This window comes from Paroedura picta, chromosome 10, assembly GCF_049243985.1.
Source record: "Paroedura picta isolate Pp20150507F chromosome 10, Ppicta_v3.0, whole genome shotgun sequence".
Taxonomy (NCBI): Eukaryota; Metazoa; Chordata; class Lepidosauria; order Squamata; family Gekkonidae; genus Paroedura; species Paroedura picta.
This window is the reverse complement of record NC_135378.1, coordinates 54,798,571-54,817,543: the sequence shown is the minus strand read 5'-3', so window position 1 is coordinate 54,817,543 and position 18,973 is coordinate 54,798,571. Positions and strand designations below refer to the sequence as shown.

The window sequence follows — 18,973 nt, the reverse complement described above, 5'->3', positions numbered from 1 at the left end:
CCTTAGCAACAGCCGCACGCGCTCTATTTCCTCGTGGAGCCCCGCGGGCCAAGTGATAGCTCCGCCCGCCGGTCAACCCGACATGAGGGAAGACACGCCCCGCTCCGCTCGTTGGTCCTAACCGCTGTGCCGCCGGCTCCCACCATGGGGACGCCTGCCTTCGCCTCCCCTCATGTCTCCTTTGTGGATGTGGAAAAACGGGTAGGGGAGGGTGGAGAAGGACGGGGAGGAGGGGGGGGGGGGGAATCTGTCCATCGCACACGACAATTAAATGGGCATCTTGGCGCCACGTCAGTCACTTCCGGGTCTGGGGGAGGCAACTTCCTTTCGTTGTGCGGATGAAGGTGAAGGGAGGCCTCCGCCAGTCTTGCGCTTCCTTAGCAGGAGTGATGATGTGACCTCAGTATGGTAGAGCGGGCGGGCGGTGCGCGAGCCCCTGGGAATTCCGACGCTGGTCTGCAGCAGAGGGGAGGGGGCGGGAGGGAGAGAGAGGATAAGGCTGCCTCGAGGCACGCTTCTGAGATCAGGCAGCTCTGCAGGGGAATTGTGGCCGTCTACAGCAGGATGTTGTTGCTCGTGCTGGGCAGCCTTGTTAAATTCTCGCATAGAATTCTCGAATAGCCGCGACTTCCGGGAGCTGGACTTTTATGATACTTGGGGGGGGGGGTGTATATGTGCTTAAGCAGGAAGAAAGAACCTCTAAAGTGAGCAATGAACCACGAATGATTTCCCCATGAAACCTCACTTTAAATTAAAAAAACAACAACATTTAGGAGTATCCCAAAACAGTTTTCTGCGCCTAAGACATTGGTAACTGCTAATATGGACTGGTTTGCTGGTTGTGAAAACAACAGCAATCGTCTTCCTTTCCCAGAAAGGTACGATATGGTCACCAAAAAGTTCAGCCCGTTTAAAACCCATTGAACTGAATGAGAGAGGCAAGCACCTGCCTAAAGTTGCTTTAATTTTAGTGAATTTGATAATAGGCACAACTAGGTCTGGGATTTAAGGCTTTCCAAGCCACTGTACTCTACATGGGAGTGTTATGAACTTTGTTGGATTTGCTTTTGAATAAGCATAGTATTAAGGTGCACATGAGCGCCGATCTATAAACCAGTTTTTATATGGTTATACAAAGTTCCCTTTTTTGTTTGTAGAAAATGATTATACACTTATGGAGCTACTTGTATAGACATGTCTTTCGATTTTGGATAAAATGGATCTTGAGACAGCTCACTGGAAAATGTGAACTGCAGCGTATTTGTGATGGTTCAAAGAAAAGTGCAGAAAGGACACTCAAAATAGGTAACTATTTATTTTATTTGTTTATATCCTGCCTGTCTCCCCAGTGGGGACCCAAAGTAATTTATATCATTCAGCTCTCCTTCATAGCAGCTTACATCATTCAGTTCTCCATTTTATACTCAGAACAACCCTGTGAGGCTGATTAGGCTGAAAGAATATGACTGGCTCAAGGTTATTCATCAGGGTCTCATGGCCTGAATGTTGATTCGGAATCTTGGTCTTTCAGAACCTTGGTCCAACAAATACACGACACTGACTTTCAATTTAAAGTAATATTTATATTTACAGTTCTAATTTTAACTCCTCATTTAGATGCCAGAGGATCTGTGAAACCTTGTACCTTTCATGAAGATCTTTTACTTGCATAACAACTTCTCTTAATCTTTTTGGTGATTGAGTCAAGGGTGTCAGATGAGTAGACATGGATGACAGCTGAAATAACTTAGTGCAGCCACATACCTTTGTCTAAATAGCTAAGAAACAGTAAAACATCTTCTACCTTTATAAGATAAATTTCATAAAATATGTGGGTGAGTTTTCAAATGAGCTGGGTGACATTGTCATTCCCCATTCTTATAGCAGCAGTTTCTACCAGTACAAGAGGAAAAGGGGTGATGCTTGCAGTTCACCATACTTGGTAGCATTTTATCTATGAGCCTCCTGTACTGCCAAGAATTTTTCAAAGAGATATTGGGGGAATGGAGGAGAGAGAGGACCACTGTGTTTTACATGTTGTTGTGCTGACGCCTGGGTGTTGGTGCTTTGTTCTGAATATAAATGAGATAGAGAATAGTGTTTTCATACTTGCCTTTGTATGCATGATTTTCTGAATAGAATATCTCTGTGGGAAAGGATTTGGCTGACTTTCTGCTGGTTGTTTAATAATTATTTTAATAGATTACTTTAAATAGATTACTTGGGTCTTAAATCAAGGTCTATATTCTCAATGAATTAAATCTGAATCTTGATTTTATACACTATGGTAAATTGTAAATGTTTATTTTATAGAGCATTCACTGGAATCGTCAAAGAGTAAGGTAAGCTATCTTGATACTGTGGTTGAGATAGACGGCCAAGGGCTTACATGTGTCCTATGGTATTTGACTATTTTTTCTGAGCAAGCCATGAGTTGTTGTCACAAACCACTTTAGAAATTCAGTTATTGCAGAATCAGTTCATAAGCACTATTATGACAGACATCTAGAACTCATTGCATAATTCTTTAAGTATGTCCTAAGAAAAGAAAAATAATTAGAGGGAGTTAGCAAAAAAACTTCTGAAATAATAGAAGTGGTTCCTGTAGCTTACAAGAAATTAATACCTTTGGTGATGGTTGCTAGGCAATCCTAATAATATTGCCAGCTTTAAGCCATGGTTGCTGTCAGTAGGTAGGGAGAGGGAGCCACCTCTCCAGTACTATTTTGGCTTTTGAGAGTGTTACAGGTTTCTGTTGATTAGCCTTGGTCAGCACAGCTTTTTCAAGGTAGCCATGTCAGTTAACTAGTTGTCATGCAAATCAGTTCGTATGACTGATTTATCACAAAACCCATTCTGATTAAACATATCTTTGTGTTGACTATTTGACATTATTAATATTATATTTGGCACTGGCAAATTTGTCTTAATCTTGTGACATTCTATAAAACTATTTTAGTGGCCTCTACAAATAGATGGTATTTCAGTGAATTAATCAAAGGAGTACTTAATTCAACTTATGCTGTGTTGATAAGGTATTACAAAGTGCTGTCCATGCTCCTGAAGATGAAGTGAAAAGATACGTAGCACTTATCATGAAAGAAAAGAAGATTGATATGCAAAAGGATACAGGGTATGACCGCTTCTGTTTCAAAGATACTGTTGTTCATAACCATGTCTTTTGCAACTCTTATTTCTTTCCTTCAACTAGGTATTTATTGCTTAACAATTTATCTTTATAAAAGGAATATAAATAATGCATGTAAGTTAGTATATGTTTTCCACCAATATATAATTAATATAGGTAGCATTTTTTAATTTTTCATTCTCATTTATGAGAATGATTTAGGGAAGATTGTGCAGTAGGGACAACCAAAACATTACAAAAATCAGAATTTTTTCTGATGACAGCTAAAGATGACAGCCATTTATAAGGGAGTGAAATGAGATGAGGAGTTAATTCAGATGAAGTGGGCCTTTTATGTTTTTTAGAACAGTCACAATTCTCTAAATTCTCACAATTTGATCTAGGTCCTTCAGATCCCACCAGGTTTGGTATAGAGTGGCCTAGTATGGTTACTGGTAGAGTGTCAGTCTAGGATGTGGGATATCTGGGTTTGAATCTGCATCCTTCCATGGAAGTTTGCTTAGTCACCACGGGACTGTCACACAGTCTTGCTTAACTTTTCTCAGAGGGCTATTTCTGTGAAGGTAATTAAGGGGAGAATGTGGTTTGAGTTCTTATTAGGGGGAAAAGTAAGATATAAAAGTAATGAGCAAAATGACTGCAGAATGAAAGTAATATGCACACTCTGCCTAGGTTCCAGTCATAACTGAGCTGTAGCATTTTGCATGAACTAATACCTCCAAGAAAACTTCAGGGGAGAGTACATTTCAGTAGTCTAATCTCAGTGTTTACCTTTACATGGATCTGGGTAGCCAGAATGGCCATCTCAAGGTACAGGGCCATCCTTCCAGTTAGACTGAGTTGAAAGAAAACCTTTTTGCAGCGGCATCAACTTGCCACTCCTGCAGTAGTGCTTGGATCTATTATAATCCCTGGCAGTCAGCTGAACCCATTGATAGTGTTCTTCAATATACCTGGCTACTGAACCAGTAAAAAGAGCCTCTTGTGGCGCAGAGTGGTAAGGCAGCAGACATGCAGTCTGAAAGTTCTGCCCATGAGGCTTAGAGTTCAATCGCAGCAGCCAGCTCAAAGTTGACTCAGCCTTCCATCCTTCTGAGGTCGGTAAAATGAGTACCCAGTTTGCTGGGGGGTAAACGGTAATGACTGGGGAAGGCACTGGCAAATCACCCTATATTGAGTCTGCCATGAAAACGCTAGAGGGCGTCACCCCAAGGGCATCAGACATGACCTGGTGCTTGCACAGGGGATACCTTTACCTTTACCGAACCAGTATCACAAAGATTTGATTTCAGTTTGTTCACTTTAGCCAATTAGGCATAGCATCTAGGCAGTGCATGAGGATCTCTTGTCACATTATCAGAAGATTTGGATAAGGAGATACAGAGATGAGTATCATCAGCATATGGATGATAACCAACCCTAAAATGATTTGTCTAAGGCCTTTATATGGAATTGAAAAGTCAGGAGGATAGGATTGCACAGGTAGAACCCCATAGGATAGATCCTACACTGATAACTGGTCGCCCACAGCAAGTCTTTGAGTCTGGTTTGTGCGGAATGATTTGAACCAGTCCATTGTACATGCCTCAGCACTGTATCAAAGGTGTGAGGTTCCAGCGGATTGCCACAGTGAACAAACTTTGTTTATTAAGAAAGCTCCTACAAGCCTTTTGCCAAGACTGAGAAAAAGATGGCTACAAGGCTGGTTCAACCTTCAATACTTAGTAGCCCCACTTGCTACCAGTTTAGACACGCATGTCCAGGCTGGAGATCAAAGACACAACATCCAAGAAACAAAGCGATACTACAGCGTTGCATAGAAATGAAATTGGGGGCAAAGATTCAGTGCAGTAGTCTATTCATATAACACTGCTCCAGATAAACATAGCTCCAATACCTTTAATAAATCCACTACAAACAACATGCTGATATCTATAGAGAAGCCATGCAACAGTTCAGGGCTTCAGCAATGATATACTGATGTCAGCATTGTCCAGCATGTATAGTTCTGTGTCAGTACTGCTCCTGATTTCCAGGTACATAGCTGGTGTTACCCTCTTTCACTCTGTGCATGGCCAAGCCTTGACTGTCAGCCCTAGGTGAAAAGCCTTCATGCTCTCTCACCCTTGGGCTTGCACTCAGCAGTTCATGCCTCTGGTACAGGCCTCCTTTTAAATGGTGCCATACCTATTAGTTGTGCCATACCTATTAAAAATATCAGGAGACACTCTTTGAAGGAGGGTGCCTCCCAGCGTCCAGAACAAACTTGTTTATCACCTTGCTCATCCAAAATCCAAAAACAAACCATCTACGTAATAGCGTTTATGACCAACTGAAATAACATAAAGCTGTCTGCAAGTTTGTAGTTCCTTAGAACTCTTATTTAGGCTGGATATTACAAAATAAAAAAAGGGGGGGTGAGAGATAATTCAGACTGGCATTGTAAAATTATTCTCTTGCCGGCATCCCTGTGCTCAGTGCAGTTCCTCTGAGCAATAACAAAATGTTTCTCCATTGGAATTACAATTCTTGTATCTCTTTGACACCATGTTAGATTTTCAGATCTTGTAGGACAGAGCAAAGGAATTACTTGATATGTTATATTAGAAATTTTGGTGATAAATTTAAGATGATTCAAGTGGATGTAAAGTCAAACAAAACATAGTGTGGGTAAATTCCTGTATGCTTAGTCTCTTACTAGTAGCTTGGCCTTAGGACAAAAAGAATGATGCTGACATAACATTTAAGGTGCTTGATATTCTTGTGATATTGAGCTGTAGTTTGAGAAGATATTGAAGTGTTTTTCTAAGTTGGTATAAATTAATTAGGCAGATATACACGTAGAAAGTCCCGGTTTCAATCCCTAACATCTCCAGCTATATCACCTTCTACCAGGTGCATTTAAAAGACCTCGTCTGAGACCCTTTAGAGCCAGTGACAGTCTGAATACACAGTACTGACCTTGATGTTCAGTGGTCTGGTTCAGTATAAGTCAGCTTCATCTGTTTATACATAAATATTGGAAGAGCATGGGAGGTTATTTGGTTGTTCCTGCACACATTGGTCAGCTTGATATTGGGCTGTACCTATATTACTCACATATAATCTTTGTCATGGTTCCTGTGTTTTTAAAATGGTATAAGCTTGCTAGCCTGGAATACCAAAGTGATCTGTTTCATTTTTCAAAAAATACTAGCTAACTAAATGTTGTTGCAGATAAAATCTGCCATGTTTATAGTTGTGTGTTGCATGTATTATAGGTTCTCCTTGAAGCTCCAAATGTGTTTGCTGCAGATAACTGGTTATAAGAAACTTTATTTGGATGTAGAAGATTTGAGAAAATCTCCATATAACTGTAATAATGAAGAACATGAGAAGCAATTGATTGAGGTAAAATTATTGTTGGGTTTTAAGTGTCTTACTCAGCAAATTCAAATTTGTGACTGAAATGCATTTTGTGGTTTACCAAAGTTGCACACTTCTGATTGCAGCTGTGAGCTGCACCTGTGATTGTACTTCAGCACTTCTTGCCAGTTATAGAAACCTCTGAATCGTGAATGGCAAGCAGAGAGAAATGTCTGCAATAACAATAAAGCAAGTTCTTATCTAGTGAAATTGATTAATGTTGGGCTCGGTACAGGAAATAGGAAATCTTCACATAACACATAACTAATTGATGGAATTAGTTGCTGCAGGATGTTGTGTTGATGGCTAGCTTAGATGGCTGTAAAGAAGAGTAGACATACTTATAGACAGTAGAGGTATACATGATTGTTACTCATAAAAGTCAAAACATTCATATTTGGATATAATACATATTTTAATTACTAGGAGCATGATTATTAAAACAATGCTGTTAGAGGCATTTGGCTGGCCACTGTTGGAGGAAAAAATTGTAGACCTTGGTCTGACCCTGCATGGTTATGTTTATATCAGTTGCTGTTAGTCAGTAGAATGAAAAATGAGTGTGGCCTTGATGGCTCATGCCCTGCATTTGTTGGCAAAACATTTAAAATAAATACATTGATCAAAAATTTGTGAATTAGTCCAAGCTTCCCATTCAACCTAGCGCTCCCATGTAGCTCTGGGGTGGACTTCCCTGTTAACTTTAACAGAGGGAACAGATGTATATACTTAGTCTGTTCTTTCCACTAAAATGGGTAGGGCATCTGGCAGATGAGAGTACCCTGCCTGTAGTAAACTGCTGTGTGACTGATATGAAATTGTTTAATTGGACCCAACCAAAACGGAGAGCATTTTCAATTATACGTTGCACATGTTTCAGAATATTTTTGTCAACTGTTGATGTAATTGCCTTGTTTATAACAAAAAGTATAACATGTTGACTGTATCTTACTGTTGACTGATATTGTTGTTCAGAATGAGGATGGGAAAATATTGATAATTCTGTTAACAGAAGAATATTTATACAGCTTTGGAATTTGTTGATGCCCGATGAAAAACTGAAGGCTAGAATCTCGAAGCAGTGGTGTGACATTGGTTTCCAAGGTGATGACCCTAAAACAGACTTCAGAGGAATGGGAATGCTGGGATTAGTTAATCTTCTGTAAGTCAAAATACTTTTCCATGGTTTAAAATCAAATACATTTAGGTAACATGGCATATGATGTGAGTATTGAGTAAAAAAGTGAAGCACTTTTATGGGGTTTAGTGTTCAGACTATCACAGAACTTTAAAGCCCATTTTTCTGTCACTAATTATTAATTATAATATGCAGTGCAGATTCTGAAAAAATAGTATTTTTAATCACTAAGGAATGTTTTCTAAATTGAAGTAATTTACTTTTAGTTTTTATCTGTCTTTTCAGATACTTCAGTAAACATTATACCGATAAAGCCCGTCAAATCCTTCTTCATTCAAATAATCCCAAACTGGGGTAAGTTACTTCTAAAAAGAATAAAAGTTACCAAGGTTAGCATTTAAAGTTGCACCCCCCTGCAAAAAAGCAAAAACAAACCCCTACCCTGTCTTTCGAAATAAATGTGTGGCGAAAGGAGCAGAAGAATGTTGAAATGAAGTCACTTGGACAGATTTTTAGTGTGTGTCAGTTAAGCAATTTCTCCTCCCTGCAGGACCCCAGAGGGACATACATTGTTATCTCGTCCATTTTATTGCCAATTGAAGAATGAAGTGCTCTCTAGGGAGCATATTGGGACAGATGGTCCCTAAAATATGCAGGGCTCAGACTCTGGGGTCTTAAAGATCAACACAAAAACCTTGAGGCTGATCCAGAACTGGCAACTAGTGCAGCTGCTGGAGGACAGGTTCAATGTGAGGACATGAGCAGCTGCCTTTTGCACCACCTGGGATTTCTGGGTCAAGACCAAAGGTAGCCCCAAATAGAGCAAGTTACAGTAATCCCAGCTGAAGGTAACCATCACCTGGGTTACTGTAGTGAGGTCTTCTGGGGCTTGGTGTGCTAATAACTTTGTCTGGTGCAGATGGTAAAATGCCTGGCTCGCTACCTTTGTTATCTGGGCCTTCATAGAAAGTGTGGTCAGTTGCTCATCATCTAGGCACAGAACCTAGCCCCAGGAACTTCCATCTTTGAGGGATTAAGCTTCAGGCAACTCTGTCAGAGCTATCCAACCATGGTCTCCAGATACTGGGCCAATGAAACTGGTGGTGTATTTGGTCAGACACCAATCTATGGATAGAGTTGCATGTCATCAGCCCAAACCCTCATATCAGCTGTGCAAGAGGAAACATATAGATGTTAAATAGCATTGGGGAGAGAATCGCGCCCTGAGGAACTCATCATGGGAGTGAACAATGATGGCTCTTCCCAACGTTGGCTCTTCCCTAACGGTCACCCTCTGTTCCCAACCTTGGAGGAAACAAAAAGCTCATGATTGACAGTGTTAAACGCTACTGAGATCTAATAATACTAGCTGTACCAGCCTTTCTTGGTCCAGCTGCATTCCAAGGTCATTCATGAGGGCAACTAGTGCTACTTCTATCCCATGGGCCAACTGGAAATGACTGGAATGGGTCCAAGACTGAGGCTTCCTCTAGGAATGCTTGTGTCTGATCTGTGTCCAGCCATTCAGCCACCTTCCTTAGAAATGGCAGATGCAAAACTGGGTGGTAGTTGGCAGGGTACCATGGGCCGAGCAATGCTTTCGTCAGCAGGGACCAAATCAGTGACTTTAGACCCTCTGGGGATGTCCCTGAGATCAGGGACATATTTATAATCTCCCAGAGGGACTTCCTGATCCTCTCACCATTTGCCTTCATGAACCACTAGGGACAGGCATCTAAGAGGCATGTGGTTAATTTTACTGAAGCCAGCACACTGTCTACATCAGTTTGATTGAGCCCTCTGAAGCTTTTGAAAACCACCCTTGAAGATGCTCATTTACTGTATTAACAGTTAGAGGAAAGTAATGGCAGAGCACCAAGATTTTATCCGTGAAAAAGCTCACAAAAACCTTACAGCTAAGGGCCAACTGGGAGCAATCTGAGTTCTCTCTTTAATTTAATTTAGACCATCTACCCACTGGGGAGTTGGGGCAGCTCCCAACATTTAAAATACAATAAATACAAACAAATGTAGTAAATAATGCAATAAAATTTGGACAACAGCAAATTAGAGAATTAGAACAACTGGCCAGGTCCTTGGTTTGTAATATTAACCACACAAAACAAAGCAACCTGACATGCCTGACAGAGTGGTGGAAGACCCTGGAGATGACAAACTTTCCTGGGAGTTTATTCCCGAAAGAAGGGGAACCACTGAAAATGCCCTTGTTGTGGTGGTTGACAGTTCACATGCCGGGTTCCTGTAGAAGGCTCTTCATTGCTGATCTGGAAAAGTACTGCTGATCTGGAAAAGTACTGCCTCAGTGAACTCGGTGGCGGTAAACCAGCAAAACACTCACCCTCTCCATGGCACCTCACACAAGGCCAATGCATCTATTGCCAGGGATTGTTGGCAGATGAACATTGCCACTTCACTCTTCAGTCCTCGTATGCAAGATTGTTGAAGGACCAAGTAACCTTGGGGAGTCATCTGCCAGGTCAAAATTCCTCTTCAAATAGGCTCCCTGAAGATAGCAGACTTGTTTATAATTGACCTGGTGTTACACAGTATCAAGCCTGAGGAAGATGAAAGACTGTGGAACTGCACACTGTCATTCCTCAGGATGGATTGGGGATGAGAAATCTGAGCATTTTTATATTGGTTATCCTAAATCTTCATCTACTCCCACTACATCACCTCAGTAGCAAGGAGTCAAACCAATTAAAAATGGGTAATATTTAGATTCAGTAGGATTAGAACAAAACACTTTCTGTTCAAAGGCACTGTTGTTGGCTGTTCAGTACTACTTGGATCATTTTGGATATGAATAATGGTTAACTGGAGATGATTTTCTGTAGTGTTAAGAAAGTTTATATTTTGCAGATATTCCTATGCAATAGTTGGGATCAACTTGACAGAAATGGCATACAGTTTATTAAAGAATGGTGCTTTAAAAACTTACTTCTACAACCTGGTTCCTTCTGTAGCACAAATGGATCACTTCCATCGGTTTTACTGTGAGTGCCTTTACTATTGTTCTTGGGAATTATTCTTCCTGAGCTAATTACCATTTGATAGCTCTTGCTGTTGTACTAGATGATCAGCTGCTGGAACCAAGAAATAAGAGAATGTAGTATGTTTCGTAGAAAAATTAAAACAACCTGGACCAGAGGCTGCTGTTTTATTCTTTAGATTCAGCCACAATACTAAGAACACTAAGAGTAAGCCTTGGTGACTAAGATGGGGTTTACTTCCGACTGGGTTAGGATTGTTCCCGCAAACATACTACTTTGGAGTTAAATGAAAACTGAAGTTATATGAATTGATTTCCCCATATTCTTTTCATAAAGAAATACAGTGTTATGTCCAGTGATGTTGATCTCTTTTAAATTTTGTATTTAATGTCATAGTCCAGATTTAAATCAGAATGAATTTTCAAAAGGAGTTAGATATAGCATGGGGAGAAGGGCAATGTTCTTTAAAGGGGGAAAAAAAACAGAAATGGGGGGCTGCTGTGGGAAGGAGGTTGAAAAAAGTTGCTGATAACAAATCGCCTTAAACAACATGTTTGTATACAAACCATTTATAAAATGTTGCCTCGACAAGTAAATGGTTTTCTCTTATTTGATTTTAACAGGTTATTTGGCATATGAGTTTGACAAATTTTGGTTTGAAGAAGAACCAGAAAGTATCATGTACTTCAATCAGTACAGAGAGAAATTTCATGACATTATCAAAAGACGCCTTCAGGATTATGATGTAGTCCTTGCCTTATAAAGAGAAAAATAGTGTTCAAACCTTTGGGTACTGTACAGAAAAATTATGCACTTGAATGGAATCCTCAGTTTTAACCAAAAATGTTCACTTAATGATCATCATGTTATATAACTTAAAAAAATTGCTTGGGAGAGCTTGGACAATCAACTTTTATTTAGAACTGTATGATATTTGCTGAAGGGAAGAACTTTTAAAATACAAAGATCTTCACTGGATCATAGGACCTCATAACTTTTGTACACTTCTTCTGGCCGGAAGATGAGACAGGTTCTTGGGCTTTGTCATATTGCCTAATAATAGTGGCCTTTCCAAATATAACTAGTTAGTTTCCAATTAATTAGTTTTCAACCAGATACTTTCAGTACTTTTCAGAATAGAAACAACTTTGGTTTTAGATCTGTGTTGAATTCTGTTTTTTCTATCATGTGACATACTTGTCGGAGGAAGGGAAATGCAAACAGATTAAATCATTTTGATGTGTTAATATCTTTACTCTGGGTTACATGAGATTGTTCTGTAATGCTTTTGTCGAATGGATTTCAGGGAAATATGCAGCTAGATCACTAGATTAAAAAAGCTTTTGGTAAAAGAAGTCTATAATACTTTCCATTAAATGTTTTTCTGTATCATACATCTTATTTAATCAGACTTCATATTTTAGTGATTGGACTTTAAAAATGTTTTTGGTCTACCAACACATTCACAGCTGGTAGAGAAGTCTGAAAAAGTTGAAACTCAAAATCTTAGGGGATGGCAAGTAACTGGACAGCTAACGAGATTTTATGTATTGAAGAAGACCACGAGGGTGGTATATTCCTAGACAATCAAGGCAATAGGATTTTATATCTAGTCATAAATGTATTAATCCTTTTCTGAAAGTGTTTGGTTTTCAATCAACGTGTTCGTGTTCTGCTGCAGTTCCAAGCTTATCTTCAAAGTGCCTTTTGCTGACTATAGTTAAACCTCATCTTTTAGAACCGGAACTGGGGCTGTCTATTGTGGGACCATTCTGAGTACATAGTGGTTTCTGTATTAAGGGCTGATAACAGCTGATTTAGCAAAATACATAAACACTGCTTAATCTTGCCACTTGATCATTGGTTAGGTAACTTCTTCATTTGCAATACAATTAAGAGCATAGCAAGTAATGATCTAAAGGAAAATAGAATTTCTGGTAAAACTTGCTTACACTTTAATATAGTAGTCATTATCTACTCTGCAAATATTACTTATAGCCTGTATCTTCTAACTAGTATCTGACTTTTTTTTTTAATTGGAAAATCTGATCCAATTTATAGTAGCTTAATGTCTTAATAAAGCTTCTCAATGTCTCGTGGAGTGAGAGACAAGGAGGATTGAAAATTCAGTGTCTTCATATGTTTCTGTAACTGTTCAGTTTTTTTGTGGAATAAAATACATTAATTACTACAAAACAAACTTGGTATGAAACAAAAAAAACTTGGTGTGCACAACCCAAAGTCGATATAGCTTAGATGCTTCCCTGGAGTTCTTGTGTGTTAGGATAACTCTACTTCCCATTCGTTTTAGGATTTTCTGTTAAGGAGGCAATAGCTGTATATGAGTACTGAAGTTGTTGGTTCATATTGTTCTTGCCTGAAATGTTGCAGTAAATATGACATGTCCTTTCTGTGTAATTTGGGGGTACTTTAGTCACAGACTCAGTTCTATTTGAGGATTTTAAAAAAGATAGTTGTGGATATTTAAGAAGCAGCTGTTAACTAAAAAATTCACTATGTTATGTATATCAGAAGTAAAGGAAACTGAGGATACTAGTGCAAGTATGCATAGATGTTTGTGCTGGAGATTTAAGGACATGTCTTAATGTTGCTCATTCATCACTTTAGTGCTAAACCACATTAGTTTTATTCAAAAACAGGGGGGAAATTGCGCAAATTCTATGCATCATTTTTAGTGTGGATTGCAGAACTTGCACTAACCCATTATTTCTTCAGTGTGCTTTTTTGCCTATTTGGTACAATTCCCATTAGCTATTGGATATGCTGAGTCTACCCTTCTGAGAATAATAAGGCTCACAAAACAATTATGAACAAGCAGGTTTCTGTCAAGGGGACTTAAAAATCAGTATCAAGGTTATAGGTATCTCTACTCCTGTCAGAAGTAAATAAAAAAACTCCACCTATATGAGAAATTCCATTAATTTTTTAAAGCAGAAATGGGTGGAATTGCTTGATTCCTCCCAGGAAATGTTTCTGAAGGATCAGATGTGTGGATTCTGATTCCGTCCAAGTTCCAGACTGGGTTTCATATATAAATGAATGTTGAAACTAGCAGTTTGGTTTCTAGAATAGCTGCAGCATCTAGCTATACAGAAACCTCTATTCATGGAACAGGTTAGCTGTTAAAAATTAAATACTGTAAAATGTAGTGAAAATAGTTAACAATAAAGCACATGGAATAATTACCATCTCTCTGCCCTCCCCAGTACAGCTAACATAGTTGTAAGTTCTTTGTAAGGAGGTTTCTGTAGTCTCAGAGAGAGTAGTTGCTATATTTTAAATTCTTCCAACTGGAATAACTCAAACCTTCATAAACCTTTCTGTGTGTATTCTACTCTGCTTCCCCAGTTAATTTCTTTTCATGCAGGGCAGCCTTCTCTCAATATGTAATTCGATGTAAATGTTTATTTAGGGATAATAATTAGGACCTAATGCATTTTTTAATTCTTTGGTTTTCCAGTACAGTGTGGTTGGTCAGCTTGCATGTTCTGTAAGAAGTAATTTTTCATTTATTGTGTTTGAAGTACGTAAATAATCTATTTTTGGTGGTGTGGAAACATGATGGTTTTTTAAAGATATCACTTTGTAAAAGTAAGTTTTTATGTTAAATATCACAGTGAGACAATCTTACAACCATACACTTGTAGATCTGCATTTTTAAAAAGACAACTATTAATTTCATCTTGAATGAAATACAAGGGCTGGTTCACATGGGAGCAGCTGTTAATTTCTGTACACATTCCTTTCCATGGGTAGATATGAAGAAATGTGAATAGGGCCAGGGTAGGGGAATAAATACAGTTTATTCCATGTTTCCATGATTTTAACATTTGAAACTGTTCAGCTATGATGACAGAGCTGTCTCCTACCCCTTTAATATTTCTTTTTCTCTGAGGGCTTGTAAACATGATCTTATTGGGAAAAACCATCAGTTCACCTGAAAAGTTCCTTTGCAGTCTTTTAAATTGCACTTGTTGACAATAATGATTAAGAATTTGATACTGTAGCTGTTAAGACCTGTTAATTTCTTTCAGCTGGCAGTCTCAAGTAAATACAACAGTGTTCAAAGATGTATTCATCTTTCTAGATATTGGCAAAGTAGAATTTGCAAACAGCATTACAAGATCAGTTTTATAAATAAAACGTGTTTTATGATGACCCAAACTTTAGACTTGTAGTTTAGACATGAAACTTCCATATACTGAGTCAGTATGTGGTTGGTATTGTCTATTGAGACTGACAGCAGCTCCTCAAAGGCTGAAATCAAATCACTTACCCAGCTAAAAGGATTAGGTAGACTTTCTGCATCCAAAACCGATGTTCTGCTGCTGCGCCATGACTCATTTTCCTATCCTCTTGGTATCTTGAAAGGTCGTCTGTTGTGCATTCCAAATGTAGAAAGGTAGACCACATGTTCCTGAAGATGTCTTCAGAACCAAACATTAGTTTTCTAAATTATACTTTCATACAGTAGAGGTTCTGTACCTTAGTTTTGTTTCTAGTCTGTATTATTCGTATTAGTTATGTCTGTGAAGGTAGCATTTATAACAGTTGATACTTGTGTTGTGCTCCTTTCTGCTAAAAGCAATTACTTGTAAACCTTATGGTGTAAGACGTACTGTCCACCTCTAGAAATGTATGTTCCTGTTAACAGTACAGAAGCAATAAAATGTGATGGTTGTTTGGAATTAATCAGAAGTGTTTGCAAATAAAGATCATGTGTCATCCTGTATTAGTGGGGCTATTATGTGGAGGAAGGCAGTGGCAAACTCCATGAGTTGATTGTGCCTTGGTGGTACTTTCTTTAAAAACTGCCTTTCATGAGTTAAAATTTTAGTACATATAACCCCCTATTTTTAGTTGCATAAAAACATATATAGACCCTGCCCAACATATTGTAAACAACTCACTTGCCCTGCAGAGCAAAACAACCAGGTCATAGAAGCCAAATATTCCCCAACTCTGGTATTCAGAGGCTGCCTTCAGTCACCATGGCTAGTAGTAACTGGTGGTCTCCTATGAATATGTATAACTCTATTTAAAGCTAGTAGTAACTGGTGGTCTCCTATGAATATGTATAACTCTATTTAAAGCTACCTATGCATGGCCTCACTTCAGTCTTTTTGAATGCTGATAAGAACATCATTGTTCCTAGTACCAATTATACCCCAAAGGTTTAGTTGTAAAGTACTGAAATCAATTCCTGCAGTTATGTGTTTTCTTTATTTTGAGCTCCTTTATCTGTACTGTGTATATGAGAGGGCTATAAACTTAAGAAATGAAGTATATTATATTCTCAGGATGCCATCTGGGGTGATCTGAATGTCATTGACAATCCTGTGCTTCAGTAACAGATCTATAAATACGTAGAGAATACATGGCTCGGTTTCCCCCAGCTTGTGGTAGTAAGATAATTAAAAGCTCAACATTTAACAGACTGAACTATCAATTGCAGAGGTAGGTTTTTACTTACTACATACTAGTTTAGTTTGGTTTGTTACATAACATGGAAATTATAGCATGTGGATTGTCACAGAAATTATACCATGAACGACAACCAAAAATGTCCATCTGATATTGATTTAATGTCTTTTAAAAAAAAGATTCATGATTACTGTGGCTAAAACCACTTGTGATTATTTAAATATTTTAAATAAGAATTAAGACAATAGCTTCAACTAAAAAAAAACCCTAGAAAAGTTATATGATCATAAAATACAACAGCACACACACACATATATATATATATTATATATATAAAACAGTGATGGAAATAGTTTTGAAGGCAGCAAATAAAGTTCAGGCAGGTAAGAATGAGTCTGATCTAACTATGAATCAGCCAAGAGGTTTAAAAAGTACTGGCCACAATTCAGTCCCGCAATGGACGGAGTAACCATGTGCAGGAAATTTCCATAGGCTTTGTAGAACCCTGATTCCTCCTCCTACCTTAGGGGGCACTGTGTGCGGGGGCAAACAAGTTGCTGTTGAGCCTTTGGGAATTCCTGTGGAGTTGGCATTGTGCCCACTGTGGGACAAAATAGTGTCCACTGAATGTTTCTGTAAAAGAAGCAAGGATTCAAAGTGCAGGTGCTCCAATTGTCATTCAACATATCATTCAGCAAATTATTACATTATACATTGTTCATCTATAATAAAGTGACAGTGTTTTCATTAAGACGTTCAAACATTCAATTACATACTCTTGCAGATTTTTTCAGATTACATTCCTGCTAATAACAGTGCTTAAATTAAAATTTATGCAGTTTATCTATGAATGCTTGATCTACGATACATCAGAGTCATGATAATGCTTAGATTTACAGTTTCAATGACACAATTTATATACAGAAATAAATCCTCACTTCCACTTTAAAAAGGGGTACTATGAATTGTTTAGGTCAGAACATCAAGGCAGATCTATGGCAGTATCTCTGAAGAATGTATTTTAAAAAGTATTAGGAATCACTGGCCTCTTAAAAAATTATATAGACATCCGCCAGGGATGCTGCACCGAACTTACATTTGAATCCTAAACAAGTTGACAGCATCCCTTTTCACCTTTCTCCCAACCCACCAATCTCTTACAGGCACATGGGCTTCAATGCACGCGGGGGCTCCCTTGCCTGAAGTAACTCCTGCTTTCCCATTCACTTCAATGAAGGGAGCAGTTAGGTGTGAACAGAAGGGACATAAAACACTGTCCTTCCCCAAGAGAATGGGGAAGACTATAAAGGGAGCTCCACATGTACATTGCAGCACCTATACAGCTTGTGGCATTTCGAGCATCTTCCAGTTTTTCTCCATACTCCCATAACTTTTAGACATAATATTCATTTCTACAATTTAAACTAAACTGTCACCATTTATCAATTGATAAGAAGGCTAATCATACAAGACATCACTAACACTGACATTCCCTGCCCCCCCCCCCCCCAGCATGTATATTGGCTACAAGCATTCTGGTAATATTTTTCACAGAGAAAAAATGCCCTTAATTCAAGGTAAATATGGATTTATGCCCCAACATGTTCACATTGGCAAGATTTACCATGTTTTGAAAACACCAGGATCTGTGCCTGGCATTAATAAATACATAATAAAAACCTAAAAGTTTTTTTTTTAAAAAAAAACACCCTCCCCATGAGGTTCACTTAGCCTGACAGAGTGGAGATCTCATAGTCACTTGCCGAGGTTATGGGTTTCCCCATCATCCTTACATTCTTTGCATTAGTAATCCGTGCCATCATGCAGACCGGCTTATCAAAGTACCGGACAAGGGCTGATTCAGTCAAGAGTGAAGCCAAAAACTGCTCAAAGGTGATGGCCCAGTCTCTGTCAATGCTAGTGCTCCCTGGCAGAGAAGTAGAGTTGTTGCTTCGCACCAAAACAGTGTCTTCGCCTATGTCTTCGCAGTGTAGCTTATCTTCCTCATGAGAACCTGCACTTAGGACAGAGTAGGAAGACATGGAACTGTCATCTTTAGTATCATCATCGGAAATCAGCATGGAAGAGCCAGCTCCGTTGTCCCTAGGAGAAGAGTCTTCCAGCTTGATGTCTTCCATCTGGGTACCATCACTGCAGATGTTCTCTTCATCGTCGGCAAGGAAGCCACCTTGGAAAGGATCACGATGCTCAATGTGATACTGCTGGTTATCCTTCTTCTGGAGTACTGAATTTTGTGCAGCTTTACTGCTCCTCTCAGCCTCTTTGATAGGCTGGACACTGAACAGCTTGCCAACCTCACCGATCTCCAACAACAGACTTGTTACAGCAGCAGTAGCATGGTAAAGATCTTGCTCATTGGGGTCTTCACTGAACATGTTATACATTGTCTTGCACAATTCAATAAACTGCCCCTAGATGTTCAAGAGAAATGCAATGCTAATGAAAAGCAAGGAAGCAAAATACAGTTTGTTTCTGAAGAGACGTTTGTTTTTAAATACTTTGGTTCAGGAGAAAAAACTTTAGCAAACACCAGATGTGCGTAGATAGGAATACCTAGTCATAGCCTGTTATGTTAGCATTAGTTCTGGCTTTCAAAAATGGTTCTAGATCTACTGTTCAGGTCAATTTGAACAAACTGCTCTCAGACAAACTTTAACCAAACGAGTTTAGTTACATACTAAATGGTAACAAAAAATAGGAAAAATTCAGGAAGGAAACTAAGCTTAAAAAGAAGTGGCTGAGGAATTGGGTTAGTGTGATAGGCCAGGATGCTAGCACTTGGTAGGTGGAACATTAAAGATT

General features: G+C 38.8%; 2 protein-coding genes across 7 annotated transcripts in view; one reads left to right on the top strand and one right to left on the bottom strand.

The window, feature by feature from the left end:
- Window positions 1–7: 7 nt before the first annotated feature.
- ELMOD2 (ELMO domain containing 2) lies at window positions 8–15,418 on the top strand. Of its 6 annotated transcripts, none has more exons than XM_077300232.1 (9): window positions 8–201; window positions 1,158–1,305; window positions 2,314–2,342; window positions 3,036–3,133; window positions 6,409–6,538; window positions 7,582–7,715; window positions 7,977–8,045; window positions 10,575–10,708; window positions 11,329–15,418. In XM_077300232.1, the coding sequence occupies exons 1-9, from the start codon at window positions 145–147 to the stop codon at window positions 11,466–11,468; spliced, it is 939 nt and encodes a 312-aa protein (XP_077156347.1). In that variant the 5' UTR covers window positions 8–144; the 3' UTR covers window positions 11,469–15,418. The 6 variants fall into 6 exon arrangements, with proteins under 6 accessions (XP_077156347.1, XP_077156348.1, XP_077156350.1 ...); XM_077300233.1 differs by lacking the exon at window positions 8–201 and adding an exon at window positions 268–344; XM_077300235.1 differs by lacking the exon at window positions 8–201 and adding an exon at window positions 320–403.
- A 2,433-nt stretch (window positions 15,419–17,851) lies between these two features.
- TBC1D9 (TBC1 domain family member 9) overlaps window positions 17,852–18,973 on the bottom strand; it is a 50,701-nt gene continuing 49,579 nt past the window's right edge. The window contains exon 21 of the mRNA XM_077300226.1: window positions 17,852–18,582. Within this exon, the coding sequence (XP_077156341.1) occupies window positions 17,878–18,582 (705 nt within the window). The 3' untranslated portion in view covers window positions 17,852–17,877. The remainder of the gene's footprint in view (window positions 18,583–18,973) is intronic.